Genomic DNA, 15,865 nt, shown 5'->3' with positions numbered 1-15,865 from the left:
TCCTTTGCTTTGTTTACATAAATATCCTGCAAGCCCATACATCAAATTCATCGTGGAGTGAATACACAGATCCTCATTCAATTCAAAGAACAGAAACCAATTGTAGTGGCATGTAAACACAGTGCAGTTTTCCAAAAGAGTCGCGACAAAACTGCACCTTGTGATATCGAATAAAATATCCCCTCTGAGAATTCAATACTCTTATAAGAAAGAAAACTGTGCTTGGAACTCTGAACTATCAAATAAAAGAAAAATGGAAGAAAGCGAGTGTGTGTGGATGTTAGGCATCCTTGCCACGGAAGGCTAAATGCCTTGCAAACCCAGATGTTTTATACCCGGTGGCTCGTGTAACAAGTAACGAATGCTAAGACAGAGAGGCAAGGAAAGCAGCACTGAACTGCAAAATGTTTACTAGGTCAATATTATAATTGCATATAGTGAGAAAGCTGCTGGATAATCTTGTCAATCCAAGAAAAATGCTTTTATTGACTGTTTACAATCACCTGGCCTGTTTGAAACTGATTTAAAAAATTCTGGCTATGCGCACCATTGAACCGTTTGAAATTATGGTTGCATTTTGTATACTTACTTATTTCCTTAATCAACTGAAACTGGCAGTGTTTTTTTTTCCTCAATGCTACCTATGCTTAAAAACCCATCTAATGTAGCTTTGTGTTTTGGATTGCTCATCTCACTGAATTTTGTGTATTTACAGGCACATATGGAGGCTTCTGGGTCATTTTACAATATCACCAAGCAGCAGGTGTACCGTAAAAAAACACATTTCATGCTTTGGTCAACCGCTGCAGGATCCTTCGTTAGGGAGTCTGTCTCTACAAAGGCATTGAATGTAAATGTATGGACCAGTGAGGCTTTGCATACTTACCAGAGGATGCATGCATATGCAATAATCATTCGCAACTCATCCATACGTGCCATTTAGTAACTCAAACAGCATCTGCCTTGCAATGGAAACATGCCACTAGGATGCTACATGTGCTGACCATTTTATGCTTGTAGTACTTGCTGTAATGCTATAGTTGGTTCACACTGACCATTTGAGCGGCGCAAGGACATGATCACAGGAAAAGATGGAAAGAAAGAGCGCCTTTCAATCCCTCTTCTTTCCCTGTAATCGTGTTCTTTTGCCGTTTTATTGATCATGTTATGCTGGGTTACTATTTCTCGAATGCGTAACGGCGCCCTCGCTTCACTGCCACTGCAAGGTTCTAGTCTGTGCCTGGTTCAATAGCCCTTAGTTTAGATCGCCTGAAGAGCTCATGCTGCATGATACGTCATCCTGTCCCGTGTTAGATGATGCGTGTAGGTTTCTATATGCATTCCTGATTTTATTTTTTTTTTGTCTGTGTTTCAATGTTACTTTTTAGATGTTTCCAGGATCATGCACAAATTCCTGTGAAGCTTTGTGGATGCGTTCCTACCTGCGCTGTACTGTGTTCATTTCCTTCTCTGCCATTGTCATTTCCCTTCATTCACTCTCCAGGCCTTTGGGCTGCGTCGAATAACATTGGCCAGCACTACGGATTCTTGTGCGCCTTGTTTTTGTGCTTTTCGTTTCCACTTTGTTCCCCTTAAATCTGGATAGAAACTAGTCCATGCAGTTTCACACTTGGGAGATCCTGTCTGCTTTAATGCGCAGTCCCCAAGTAAACGAGAAGGGGGGGGGGGGGGGGGGGGGTACTGTTGTAATGCAGCAGTGATACACAGTGGTATGCACAACATATAGTGATGATCCCACCTTGTAGACTAGCAGACAATGCTGTTTTGCCTTTGAGCAGTGTGGATGACTATATTGCTGGGTTCTTTTCTATCACAAATTGGTTGGTTGGTTGGTTTGTGGGGTTTAACGTCTCAAAGCAACTCAGGCTATGAGAGACGCCGTAGCGGAGGACTCCGGAAATTTTGACCACCTGGGGTTCTTTAATGTGCACTGACATCGCACAGCACACGGGCGCCTTGCTTTTTGCCTGAATCGAAAAGCTGCCGCTGAGGCCGGGATTTGATCCCGCGTCTTTGGGAACAGTAGTCGAGCGCTGCAACCACTGCGCCACCCCGACAAATTGAATAAATAGATAAGTTGGCAAAGCACTACTCTTGCTCATTCATTACAATTGTGTTTTCTTCAAGCATGCAGCCTTGTACTGTAGTCTCACTTCTTCACACTTGTGCAGTGTTGCATGTGGAGACAGGCTCTGTGGAATTTTAAATACAAAAGGGTCCTTGCAATGGGTGTATACAGTGACAGCTTCATTTAGGAGGGCATTATAAAAATAGCCACTGAGCTCAACAAGGAAAGAGAAGTACATTGCTCTGAGAGGACACATAACATGCTGTAAGGTGCTGTGTTCCAGAGTCGTGAAGCGCACTAAGCTTTCGGTCAGTCCAAGATTGCTAATTAGGTACATGCTGACACAACTGCATGCATTTTCACTTGACAAACATATCTGTGGAGTACTTAGAAGCACTCCAGTGATTTTAGGTGTATGTAACATGGCTTTTTTTGAGATTTCAAGCTGTTTGTGTTGCCTGATAGTAATGCTGCACTGCTCTGGTTGAAGCCAGGAAATTCAACAAAGCAAAGGATATTTTATCCAGATTTCTGCATGCTATACCATGAACAAAAAATGAATATTGCCTGTCTGTAGCAGCAAACTTAAGCTGTTATATGCATATCCCCAGTTGTAGCATCTTGCATCTGTTACCCGTATAGTGGTCTTTGAAGCCAGAAAATAAATGTTTATCCTCCCCATTCTGGTTCTCCTCAACATTTGGTTCTTGCCAAGTAATTTTCATTTTCTTGCTACACTAAGCAGCAGCATTTAACATTCTCAAGAAGCATCACTTTATGCAGCTCAAGGCAATGCAAGGTAATGTGGTTGTGCGACGGGATTCTATCCGAATTATCATGCTGTAGAGGGTTGACACTATCGAACCTTCACGGTTTAGACTCAAGGAAACTTGTTTGAAAATTCATCTAGCTCAGCTGTAACTCGTTATTTGAATTCGTCTTCCCCTCAGTGTGATCAAGGGCCTTGCCCTGGTAAAAGTGTGCAAGTACCTGTATATTGTTGTATCATTGCAACTGGAAGAATGTTTAGACAAGTTGAAAATTCCTTTCAGATTGTACATTTTTTTTTTAATTCTGCACCATAATATTGCCCAATTCATTACAGTCTTATAATGGGCCTTACCATCTTTCTTAGCCATTCATTTGGTGGCATCTTGCTCTGTTGAGCTAAGGATAGAACGACAGAAGTTGATTACACGGCATGTGCTCTATCGGGACATGAATCTCTCCTCTTGTTTTTGGCTCAGCACCAAACCTTCGGTACCCATCATAGATATGTACCCTTTTTAGAGAGACAAGAAAATTAACAGTTTTGTCGGCACACCATCATGATGCCCAGCACCCACAACATAACGATTAATCAGAACAAGACAGGCTTGCTATAATCTAGCTATAATTGCAAGAATTATACTTCATGAAGAATCAAGCCACTGAGTGGTGCCGATGCTTCTGTAGTCACATCAGAAAGCAGACAGTGGAGATCATTTCGTTAATACAAAATAGTTTCCAGAAAGATCACATCGCACCCAAGGCTGTTTTCAGGCACAGTACACATGAGCCACAATCAATATTTATGATGGACACGTTGCAGGGAAAAAGCCGTGCATGCATGGTCACTACAGGGGGAAGAACAAACGCGACTACCTGCACAGATCGAACTTTATTTCAGCATTCAGAATGCAAGATATGTGTAGTGAGCTTTTCAAACGAATCAAATACTTGTAGGCAATTTAAACCACGAAATAATTAAGAAGTAAATATTAAAAAAAAAAAGAAATGAATCAATGAGAGCAGGAAATCTGCAGTAAATAATAGGTGCATGTTATTGCCATTATGAAAAGCATTTTTGTTTTTGGCTGTTCATAAGACAATGAGGGAAATGCCGCTGGTCAGCTGTTCACAGGATTTCACGTGACGTCTGAAGTGCTTACATGTGCAAACTGCCTGTCTTGAGAGTACAAAAGCTTATGAGATGCTATTTTCTGCATATACCTTTGGTTTTTCATTGTAATGCACTTGAAAGAACTGTGGTAGCAGCCCATTTCTTAGCAAACTCAGTCTGAAATTACCTGCTCCTTCTTATACCTCTGCGACGCGAACGCTTGTGATCCGCATTGAGGTTTTCAGGAAGCATTGAAGCATCCGGTGCTGCACGGCCGTTTTGAATGACCACTGAGAAGCTTCCTTCGTGTGCGTTAGGTGACATCGAGGGTGGCGACACCCGCTCTCGGATGTGCTTCAAAACTCAAGAGCGCTTAGAAACAGCTTCGATCCAAGCAGGCTCGGGCACGACTGCACGAGCTGAATGCAGATCGAGTTCAATAAGGACCGCAAGTGTTTGTGTGACCGTGTTACATACCTTCTACTCATTAATTTCTGCTATATCCCTAAAATCTTTGCTCCTTGAGTCATACTTGAGAGTACCAGCATTCATCACTCTCATGAAGTGTTACTGCATGCAGCTTAAGGCATGCCAGATGTAAACATTTGTCTTGTGCCATGTATTTGCACCCCAAGGTTCACACTATGCTCTGTGAGCCGCATGATAAAGCTGAATCCATGGAGCCTTATACACTTTCGTGCAGGTGGTTTTCTACTGAGATCTTGCTTGCAGGTACTCTTACTCTTTTTTATTATGGCTTACAGTGCGAGATTTTTTTTTTATGCGAATATCATGAGGACTGTCCTGCACAATGTGCAGAAAACTTCCATCCTTCTAACCTTATAATGCTTAAATGGGCAAACTGAATAACACATAAGATGGCATTTCATTTCAGATTGTGTCTGTACTTTTCTTCCTGTACCATATAACACTGCCCAATCTATTACACTTGTCCTAAAAATTCTTACACACCCTCTTAGCTTTCTCAGCCATTTCTACGGTAATCGTTCCATTCACAGAACAAGAATGCGTTGTTTTTTTTTTTTCTCGGCACTAAAACTTGGTTACAAGCCCGCCGTGGTTGTGTGCCCACAACTCATACCTATATATAAAGAGGCCAAGAACACTAACAACAATGCCGTCCGCGCACGGTTGTAATGAGAGCATTCGGAGTACAACAATTAAACCCAATAAACACATCTGTCAAGACATCACACGAAGCAACGATAACAAGCAACCATCGCAAACATACTTCACGAAGCATCAAGCCGCAGATTGGTGCCGGCTTCCCGACGCTTCTCCGTGCAGCCAAAATCGTTTCGCGCACGTAAAACACAGTTTTCAGAAAGGGCACTTCACACCCACGGCAGTTCTGAAGCACAGCACATACACGAAACACGATTGATATCAGTGATTGCTCGCGATCGCTGCACGCAGACGAATGAATGCGTCTAGCACAGCTCAGAATTCATATCAACATTCGCAAAACAAAGCGTGTGCAGTGAGCTTTTCACTCGTAACAGATATACTTGCAGGCGATTTCACCAACTTGGCAAAACAGCAGTCGTTCCGAACGTATCACTTTCGCTACACTCCCACTAATTGTCGTTGCTATGAAACTGTATACGCGCACAGGGAATTAATTCACTGCGGGGAACTGCTTCTTGATGCTGTCCGTGAAAATCCTGCAGCAATCACAAACGGCTCCAAATAAACACGTCGAGGCACCGCAACTGTGTAGCAGTAGTACATCTTCCGTAGGTTTGTCGGCCACTCGTCAACTCGGTGCGGGCCAACTCAACTGGGGGAACTGTCACTCGATGCTTGTGCACATGGCAAGGCAAACTTCCAAGTCGCTTTGAATAATCGTAATAAACGAGCAATAGCGACATGGTCTATCTTTCATCGACAGGCACCGTCCGCCTAGGCCTTGCTTCACCTACGCTCGGTCGGCCGGCGGCCATCTTTGAAAAAGTAGGAGGAGCTTGCGATGCGCCTCCAGAACGCATGCGACAAAAGTTGAAATTGACGAACTCTGTGCGGCAGCCGGGCGGAGGACGCATGCCTCCGTCCGTCCCATTGTTAGGACCTGGCGGATGCGTCCTCGAGCGGACGGGCGCAGCGCCCAAATAGTGACCGTACAGCGGCCTTTAGGCCTTAGGCCTCATTCTCACAGCCGGTGCTCCTCTCCGTCGCGGCGGCACCGGCGGGGGACACCGCACGACGGATGGAACGGCGCGATGTTCAAACATAAAGGGCCGCCGGACGCCGTCAAACCTGTTCGGGCAGGGCTTCGCCGCTCCACGCGACTCTACGTCAGAGCGCTTTTTTTTTCTCCTGCAAGAAAAAAAAATATGGAGGGTGGTTGCCCTCTCTGCAGCAGTGGAAGGCCTCATTCTCACAGCCGGTGCTCCTCTCCGTCGCGGCGGCACCGCCGGGGGACACCGCACGACGGATGGAACGGCGCGATGTTCAAACATAAAGGGCCGCCGGATGCCGTCAAACCTGTTCGGGCGGGGCTTCGCCGCTCCCACGTGACTCCACGCCAGAGCGCTTTTTTTTTCTCCGGCAAGAAAAAAAAATACGGAGGGCGGCTGCCCTCTCTGCAGCGATGGAAGTCGTGTTCTCCGCGTCTGTACAGGGAAAAAAAAAGAAGCGTGCTGCCTCGCGTGCTCTAGCAGCAGTTTGGAGCTAGAAAGCGTTTTCATCTCAGCTTTGCTAACGGTACAAGCGCCACGCGTACTGCGCCAAAACAAATGAGTATAATTATAGCAAGCATGTATTAAACCGCAGAAAGTTATGCTCACTGCAATAAAATTATTCTTCGTAATCAGCGAAATTATTCTTCTCAATCAGCACAATCACAGAAAGTATAATGAAATATTCTATCAAAAATAGGATTGTTCGCGACAGCATGGCAATATGGTTTTGATACAAGCATTAAAAATCAAGTTAGAATGGCACGGACTGAAATAATATTTCACGCATATCTATCTGAAGTCGAGCTGTGCCGTCCTGCATATTGCAAAATTTAATAAAATCGGCATTTTTTGTTAGCCTCTTGTGCTTTGGGGCTGGAAGGCATTGCCATCTTAGCTTCAGTAGCTGTACGCAACTCCACAGTTTACTGCAAAGCGCCGCGCGTACAGCACGGAAGCAAATGGGTACGAATATAAGCAGCGAGTACTAAAACATAGTGTAAATGCACACTCTAGTTATATTACTCTTGATAAGCAGTTTCGTCACAACTTTCATAAAAGGGATTCTCTGTCTGGCAGGTAGGCTGCGGCCTTTTCTTGATTTTTTTCCCCATTGGTATGGTTTTTCTTTATTTCTTTCCTTAGACCTCCTCCCATTCATGATGTTTTCTTGCCGCGCCATTCACCCACTGTTTGCTTTTTTTTTCTCTTTTCTTTGTTCCGTTTTCTCCTCTGCTTCTTTCCTCACCTCACCCATTACCTCTTTCTTTTCCTTCACCTGTGCGGCAGTCATTTTGAGTTCTTCGCCTGCCTAGCCAATAGATTTTCCGCCCGTCCGAATCTTTACTGTCCCGAACCTTGTTTGCTACGCCGTACGTTTTTTTGTTTCTGGTTGTGTCTATATAATGAATCTTAGCTCAAATTATGAGCCACATGCTTTATATGATTTAAGTTTGCCCAGCACCTGTTCTGCGTTTGGATCGGCTTAGGTTTGCGAGAAAAACTACCCGCTTAACTGTTTGCAACGAGGTATCGTTTGCGTAGCTCCGGAATGGAAGTGAGTGAAATTCCAAATCTACTACTTGAGAATAGTACTGTTACTTCAGCACCCCTGATAAAAAAAAAATCCCCGTCTCTTATATTCCACATTTAGTGTCGCGACTTCTCGCAGCAGTTCGGAGTTGGAACGCCTTCTTATCTCAGCCTCAGTACAAACACCGCGCGTACTACGAAACAACAAATGGGTACGAATATATATCAAGGCAGTATCCAAGCTCAGCATAAATACGCACTCCTATAATATTTATAATATTATTCATGGCAGTCAGCGAAATCGAAGAAGTCTATAGGAACGTATATAATAACTCTGTCACCAAAAAAGGAATGGGTCGCCAGAACTTGCAAGATTTCTTTTGATAACCCCATTCAAATGTACAACTGAAACATCGTAAGGTTTTGCAGGAGGTCATGTTTAGCTGCGACACCCGGTGCATTGAGAAATGAAAAAAAAAGAAAAAAAAAAGAACAGCATTTGTTGTCTCTTGTCAGCGCGCGCTTCGCGGGGCACCAGAGAGAAGGGCAACCCCCGCTTTTTTTTTTTTTCTCTCTCTCTGTGCTCGCGCACGGCCGTCTGCATGCAAGCCCGCGATGGCCGCGCGGCCGCTCCGCCGGCGCTCGCTTGGTCGCGACACGCAAGCCGTGACGTAGTGTCACGTGAGAGAAGCGAGCGCGCTCACTGGTCCGTCTTTCGTGGGGCGGAGTCCGCCGCTCGCCGGACCGGCGGCGCCTTGGAGCGAAACCCCACGGCGCCGGCCACCCGATTTCGGGGAGTACTGGCACCATTAACTCCCCTTCTCGGGCGAGCGCCGGCGCGACGGAGGCGACGGAGGAGAGAAAAACCGGCTGTGAGAATGAGGCCGAAGTCGTGTACTCCGCGTCTGTACGGGGAAAAAAAAGCCTGCTGTCTCACGTGCTCTAGCAGCAGTTTGGAGCTAGAAAGCGTTTTCATTCAGCTTTGGTAACGGTACAAACACCACGCGTACTGCGCCAAAACAAATGAGTATAATTATAGCAAGCATGTATTAAACCGCAAAAAGGTATGCTCACTCCACAATCACAGAAAACGTAATGAACTATTCTATCAATAAAAGAATTGTTCGCGACAACATGGCAAGATGGTTTTGATAGAAGCATTAAAAAATCAAGTTAGAATGGCGCCGACTGAAATAATATTTCACGCAAATCTGTCGGAAGTCGAGGTTAGCTGTGACGTCCTGCATATTGCAAAATTAAATAAAATCGGCATTTTTTGTTAGCCTCTTGTGCTTTGGTGCTTCAGTAGCTGTACGAAACTCCACGCAACTCAAGACTGCTATCAATATAAGCATTGTTCACCAGCAATGAAACGTTCCTGTCGATACCACCATTCGTGATATTAAGGTAGCGCATAATGTTTCGCTATCACCTGCAAGTGCAAGCAATGCGGCTTCAAAAGCTGTGGCTTCCTCTTGAAACGCAATTTCGTCACAACTTTTTTTTTTAAGTATTCTCTGTCTTGCGGGGAGATTGCGACCTTTTCTTACATTTCTTTTCCCCATTCATATGCCTTTTCTTTACTTGCTTTCTTAGACCTCCTCCCCTTGACGAAGTTTTCTTGCCGCGCCATTTACCCGCTGTTTGCATTTTTTTTCTCTCTCTCTTTTCTTTGTTCAGTTTTCTCCTCTGCTCCTTTCCTCACCTTGCCCATTACCTCTTCCTTTCCCTTCCTCACCTGTGCGGCAGTCGTTCTGACTTCTTCGCCTGCCTAGCCAGCAGGTTTTCCGTCCATCCAAATCTTTACTGCCTCGAACCTTGTTTGCCACTCCGTACTTGTTTTTTGGTTCTGGTTGTGTCTATATAATGGCTCTTAGCTCAACTTGTGAGCCACATGCTTTACATGATTTCAATTTGTCAAGAACCTGTTCTGCGTTTGGATCGACTTAGGTTGGCGAGAAAAACTACCAGATTAACTATTTGCAGCGAGGTACCGTTTGCGTAGCTCCAAATTGAAAGGGAGTGAAATTCCAAATCTACTACTTGAAAATAGTGTTACCTCAGCATCTAAGATAAAAAAAAATTACCCGTCTCTTATATTCCGCTTTTAGTGTCGCGACTTCTCGCAGCAGTTCAGAGTTGGAACGCCTTCTTATTTCAGCCTCAGTACAAACACCGCACGTACTACGGAACAACAAATGGGTACGGATACATATCAAGCCAGTGTCCAAACTCAGCATAAATGTGCACATCTATAATATTATTCATGGCAGTCTGCGAAATCGAAGAAATCTATAGGAACATATATAATAACTTTGTCATCAATAAAGGAATGGGTCGCCAGAACTTGCAAAAGTTATTTTGATACACCCATTCAAACATACAACTGAAATATCGTTAAGTTTTGTAGGAGGTCATGTTTAGCTGCGACACCCGGTGCATTGAAAAATGAAAAAAAACGGCATTTGTTGTCTCTTGTCAGCGCGCGCTTCGCGGGGCACCAAACAAGAGGGCAACTCCCGCTTTTCTCTCTCTCTCTCGCTCTCTCTGTGTTCGCGCACCGCCGTCTGCATGCGAGCCCGCGATGGCCGCGCGGCCGCTCCGCCAGCGCTCGCTCGGTCGCGACACGCAAGCCGTGACGTAGAGTCACGTGAGAGAAGCGAGCGCGCTCACTGGTCCGTCTTTCGTGGGGCGGAGTCCGCCGCTCGCCGGACCGGCGGCGCCTTGGAGCCAAAACCCCACGGCGCCGGCCACCCGATTTCGGGGAGTACTGGCACCATTAACTCCCCTTCTCGGGCGAGCGCCGGCGCGACGGAGGCGACGGAGGAGAGAAAAACCGGCTGTGAGAATGAGGCCTCACTCGGGGGATCCGGGAAATGAGGCGGCCCACAACTTGGCTCGAGGTTTCGTCAACCGAGTCGGTGAGTCGTTCGTATCCATGGATTAGTCCAAGGAGGGGCTGGCATCTTTTCACCATATCACAATTCATTACAGATGGGAACGACACAAATTCCCAGCACCTGTCAAAACGTTGGATAAGGCACAGGAGACCGCTTTGAAGAGACCCAGACGGGATCCTTCCTTAACCTCTATATATTAGCAAAAATGTACTCGGATGACTTTAACCACGCGTGCAGGTTCTGTGGCGAAACAGCCACGTATGATCACATATTATGACAATGTAAAGCTCCACCGGAGGATCTAGTACAAATTCCTTCTCTTGAGCGATGGGAGGCCGTTCTGGTCAGCTCGGATCCGGGCATTCAAGCCTTGGCCACCGAGCAGGTCGCCGCCAGCCATGGACTGGAGGCTGTCTAGAGCGGACCGTCAGCATCTGCATTTTGACGAAATAAATGTTTTCCAATCCAAAATCACGCTGCATTTGAGGCGCGTCGCAGTGTACCGTCAGCGGCGCGGCTTGAGAGAAATCTGCTTGCTTGACTTTTATTTTCCGTAAATCGAACTTGAATAGGTTGAAAAGTTCGTTGATAATGTGTACTCTCTGAAGCAAACATTCACATTAGACAACTACGATAAATGCTCGACTTCGCTACGAATGTGGGCTTCGGAAGTCAACGATCAGATTGCAAACGCCGCGTCATTTGTGTTATTCATTTTAAGCGGTATAGGTTATACAGCTCGTTCGCTAGAAACGCTGCCGGCGTAGTAATAGCCACACCACGTGTCGGAAATAATCGAGGGCTCCGTAAAAGAATTTCATCTTAGCAATTTGTAGTTCTAGTGATTGATGATTCATTGCTGTTTAACAGGTGATGACGAGGTCATGAAACCATTGTAATTCATGAATTAAAGGAATAAAAGAGATGAAAAAATGAAAAAGGGTTCAAATGTCAAAATTTTCAGAATGAAACTCTACTGCTTCGTGATGCCAATTAAAAACGTAATGCAAATGTGAAAATGTGTGATTGATAATTAATAATTCAAGTAATAGAAAAATGAAAATGCTTTCAAAAGTGTCAAACTGCTCAGATTGGAAAGCCAGTGCTTGCCGATGTTAAGTATCGGTGTACAAAATGAACAATATAAAAGAAGCAAGTAAAAATAAAAAAGACAGGAAACGTGTAAAACGCCCTCTCCGTGTGTGTGCGTGAAACGCATACCCTTAACGGCAGAGCTAAATTGTTTTGTTGGTTGGTTTGGTTATGGGCTTTAATGTGCCAAAGCGACTATGAGAAAGGGCGCCTTTTTATCATTGCTAAACAGGAATATGTGAAACGGGATGACAAGAGACTTCCTCCAGTTCCTCGCTTACTGTTTGCTGCAGAATCGACTCCTTGATTTTGCTCGCAGTTTAAACGTCCGTCTTGGCAATGTGGTGCCACTGTTACTCGCATCTCTCATTCCCTCCGCGCATTAGCCTCAATGGGGTGTTTCCGAGAGACTTCATGGCGGAAATGTTTCTTCAGTCAAGTGTCGTTTAACGATGCTTTCGATATAGCAAGTGAACTCATTAGTAAGCCACTGCAATCGAGAATCACCTGTGTCATTTATTGGTCGCCCGTTAAGCTTCCAGCACAAGTGGTGTAATTAATATGTTTGATTGTTTTCATAATATGTATAATATCATGTAAAGGTTTCGTTAAAACAAGGTTGCAAAATTAATATAATGTTTATAATACATAACACATTGGCTAATTTATAAATTATAGTAATGCTGAAAACTCAAACTTGCAACATTTATTTTGACAGTTATATTAATACTTTATGTCATGCAAGTATTATGCAACTTACATTAAATTTTTATAAAATTATTTTCATCTTCGGTGCTACCGGGACGGTTTCGCATCTAGCGTTGAATGTTGAGGGCTGTCATGTTAGCCTTGAAGAAGCTTCGATGTGATCACTGTTAAGTTTTTCTTCCCTGTTCTTGTACAGGCTAGAGGAAAGTTTGGATTAAAATGAACAAACGTAGCTACCATGCTATATTGTATGTCATATTCTTGTCGAACGTTAGCTAGTGATAGTATTTTTATATACAGAGGTCCTTTCACGTGTACAGTACGCTGACGACATGCCGCCCCAGCATCTACATTATGTGTTCTTTCATTTCGGAGCTGCACTTACCATGAAACCCGCGGGCGACCGCGCGAAACCAGGTAAAAGCCATATGAGCGTCCCCTTTGAAACGGGGTGGTAGCAGTAGCTATCATGCTCATTTTTCTCCCTATATCTTAATTATTGTTTTAGATTGGTTAACTATACCATCATTCTATTTATTAAATTTTTGTTTTTACATTACTAACATTGTGTCACTTCTCTGCTTTTAAGCCACCAATCTTCCAGTCGTTTTTTGCTAGTTTCCACCGCCGGTTTATTCACCCGGCCACTGGTATCTCTAAACCCCAGTGCTTCAGGAACAGTGATCACGCCTGCATCAACTTCCGGTTGGATACCATTACATTCGAGCATAATATGGTCAATTGTTTCACTGGAGTAACCACATACAGCACATGCGTCATCTCCATTGTCAAATTTCTTTTTGTAGCTGCGTGTTTTAAGACACCCTGATCTAGCTTCAAAAAGTAGGGCACTGCCTCTTGAGTTATCAAAGAAAGCTTCCTTCCTGACTCCATTTTCCACTTTATTCAGTCGCAATGGTCGCAATGTTAATAATGTAGAAACAAAATTCAATAAATAGAATGATGGTATAGTTAACCAAAACAATATTTAGGATATAGGGAGAAAAGTGAGCATGATAGCTACAGCTACCACCCCGTTCCAAAGGGGACACTCCAATATTCCATCCATCCATGTGCAGATTACCTTAACATGGCAGCCACACATGAAAACAAGGAAACAACCAATCAAATCGCCCCATAAGCATTACTCGATGGGGACTGCAACGGACTAGGAAAACGACCAACAGCGAAAATAGCTGTTCCGTGGCGCCCCTGTGCGTTGTCAAACCGAAACAATGTGTACATTTCTGGGCACGAGTCGACGCCAGCAACAAACGCACTCACCGGCTACAGAGTGGCAGTGGTGAATTTACTGTTCGTTTACGTATACACGCCACATCAATTCAATGAAAGTATGCGTCAACCAGGCGCGCCACCACATCACAGTTAATAGGACAACGCACACTACAGAGATCAGGTGTAACACTATGCCGTGTGTCCTACAGCCTGTCTCACACAGAATCACGCACCCAGTCGCACTCAACTGCAGACCCGTGCCAAAATAAAGACACAATAGTACCCAGAAATGTGGTGCAACAAACACAATCACATGAGTAGAATTAAGTGTGGCCACACGTGCTGTCCTATACTTATATACATATATTTTTCGCCTTTCAGAAAGTTTTTTTTTTTTCCTTTTTTTTTATAAAATACAACGTTCACGTGAATAGAGAGGCAGTGTATGGGTGGATCAGAAAAAGAGGTATGAAAGACCGAGTGTCTTTGTTGGCAGGTACGCTGGACCATCTGGATCGTCGGTGACTCCTCCCAGCACAGGCCTAGCTGAGCTCGGTCTTCTGCTGCGGCTTCTGGGACCGGATGACGAGGAGCCCGGTCTCGCCAGCCTCGCCTTCGATGAGCATCTACTTAGTTGAACACTGCCGTGCCCAGTCAATATTAAGATCTGCTTGCAACACCCTTATGAGTAATGCAACGGGACACCATATGTCGTTGCTAAAGTTGACTAATCGAAGTATCGCTTCACCACATGCGAAGAATAAACTTTCATGGGCTCCTCATATATTTAGGGGGATCGAGCTAAGGCGAAAAAGACATTCAACTTCGTCGGCTCCGGTCTTGCAGGATGTTTAATGCCTTTTTCCGACACTTACATATGTGACCAATCTCTATATGACACTAGCCAAGGTCACAAAAAAACGCGTGCTGTCAAGTGTGACCACGTCGATCGATATATACCTTACAAAAATTTTTATAAAATTTTAATAGAATGCTTATTCATCGCTGGCAATATAATGAGATCCAATTGAGAGCTTATAGATTCCTTGTGTCGAGTTTGTATCTAAAATTGGCCCCCGTGTTTTAATTGGCTACTTATTAACTCAACCTAATAGACGAGGTAATTCCTATTTAATTGCCTGCACACAAACCTCAAATTCACATTTGGTTGCATGTTTATAAACTCTGAATTTAGGATTAATTGCCTGAAAGTTCACATTTATTCCTATATTATAAAACTGAATTTATTTTTAATTGGCTGCAAGTTTATATTTAGCTGCACATTTGCAAACTAAGAATTCATTTTTATTTTCCTGCGAAATAACATTTATTTTGGTGACTAGTTGAGATTTAACACCGTGTAGGCTTCTTGTGTTGAGTTTGAATTTAAAATTGGCCACCGTGATTTAATTGTTTATTATTAACTCAGTTCCATAAACTGAAAATTCGTATTTAATTCCCTGTAGCTAAACCGTCAATACGCATTTAACTGCATGTATAAACTTTCAATTCATATGCGATTATCGGGAAGTTAACATATATTTGCGTGTCTATTGTTTCCCATTCCTATATACCTGATCTGCAATTCACACTTACTTGAGTGTTTATTGATAGACCTGTATACATCCATTCGGTAGTTTATTGGGTGTTTATTGACTACTCTCAGCTATATATGTATAGTGCATCCGCCATGTGTGTGTGCTACACTTAAAACTACAATATGCAGTCGCACTTTTGAACAAAAGGATTAATTGGCAGAACTTGTTAGTCTTATATATAGCAGATTCCTGCTCAAGATGAGTTGCCCTGCAAATTTCACAGAAGCATTCCGTGCTTTTAGTAGCAATAGATGAAATGTACCTCGCACGCACAATGCCTGGCACAAAACTTTTATGTGGAAATGAAACTCATCATGTTGTTTCTCCATGGCCAGCATTGTTGCGATACTTGTATTCAAGCGAGCAATGTCACAGCTCTTGCATCCCTTGTACTCTCTGGTGGTGAAGTCTAAGGAGAAATACAGGTCGGCACGCAATTAGAGAGCAATCAATATCCTCAAGGAATGCTTCAGTGCACTTTTTTAGAGTGTGATAAGCGAGAAAAAAATTACATATATAGCAGATTAGTCTTCAAATAACGACTTAGTAGTCCGGCAGTACGCTGTACTGCACAGATATATAATTTTAGCAATTTTGCTGAAAATGCTGTATCAGTATATAGTTGAAGT

At 43.9% G+C, this 15,865-nt stretch overlaps 1 protein-coding gene across 1 annotated transcript in view; it reads left to right on the top strand.

Annotated features, from left to right (window-relative positions):
* OSCP1 (Organic solute carrier partner 1) overlaps positions 1 to 14,276 on the top strand; it is an 89,099-nt gene extending 74,823 nt beyond the window's left edge. Inside the window, exon 7 of the mRNA XM_084587084.1 lies at positions 14,135 to 14,276. Coding sequence (XP_084443210.1) covers positions 14,135 to 14,276 — 142 coding nt within the window. The remainder of the gene's footprint in view (positions 1 to 14,134) is intronic.
* The last annotated feature ends 1,589 nt before the right edge of the window (positions 14,277 to 15,865 follow it).

The sequence above is a fragment of the Amblyomma maculatum genome, chromosome 1 (assembly GCF_055883805.1).
Source record: "Amblyomma maculatum isolate TAMU_Amacu chromosome 1, ASM5588380v1, whole genome shotgun sequence".
NCBI classification, from domain to species: Eukaryota; Metazoa; Arthropoda; class Arachnida; order Ixodida; family Ixodidae; genus Amblyomma; species Amblyomma maculatum.
This window is presented reverse-complemented; position numbering and strand designations above follow the sequence as displayed.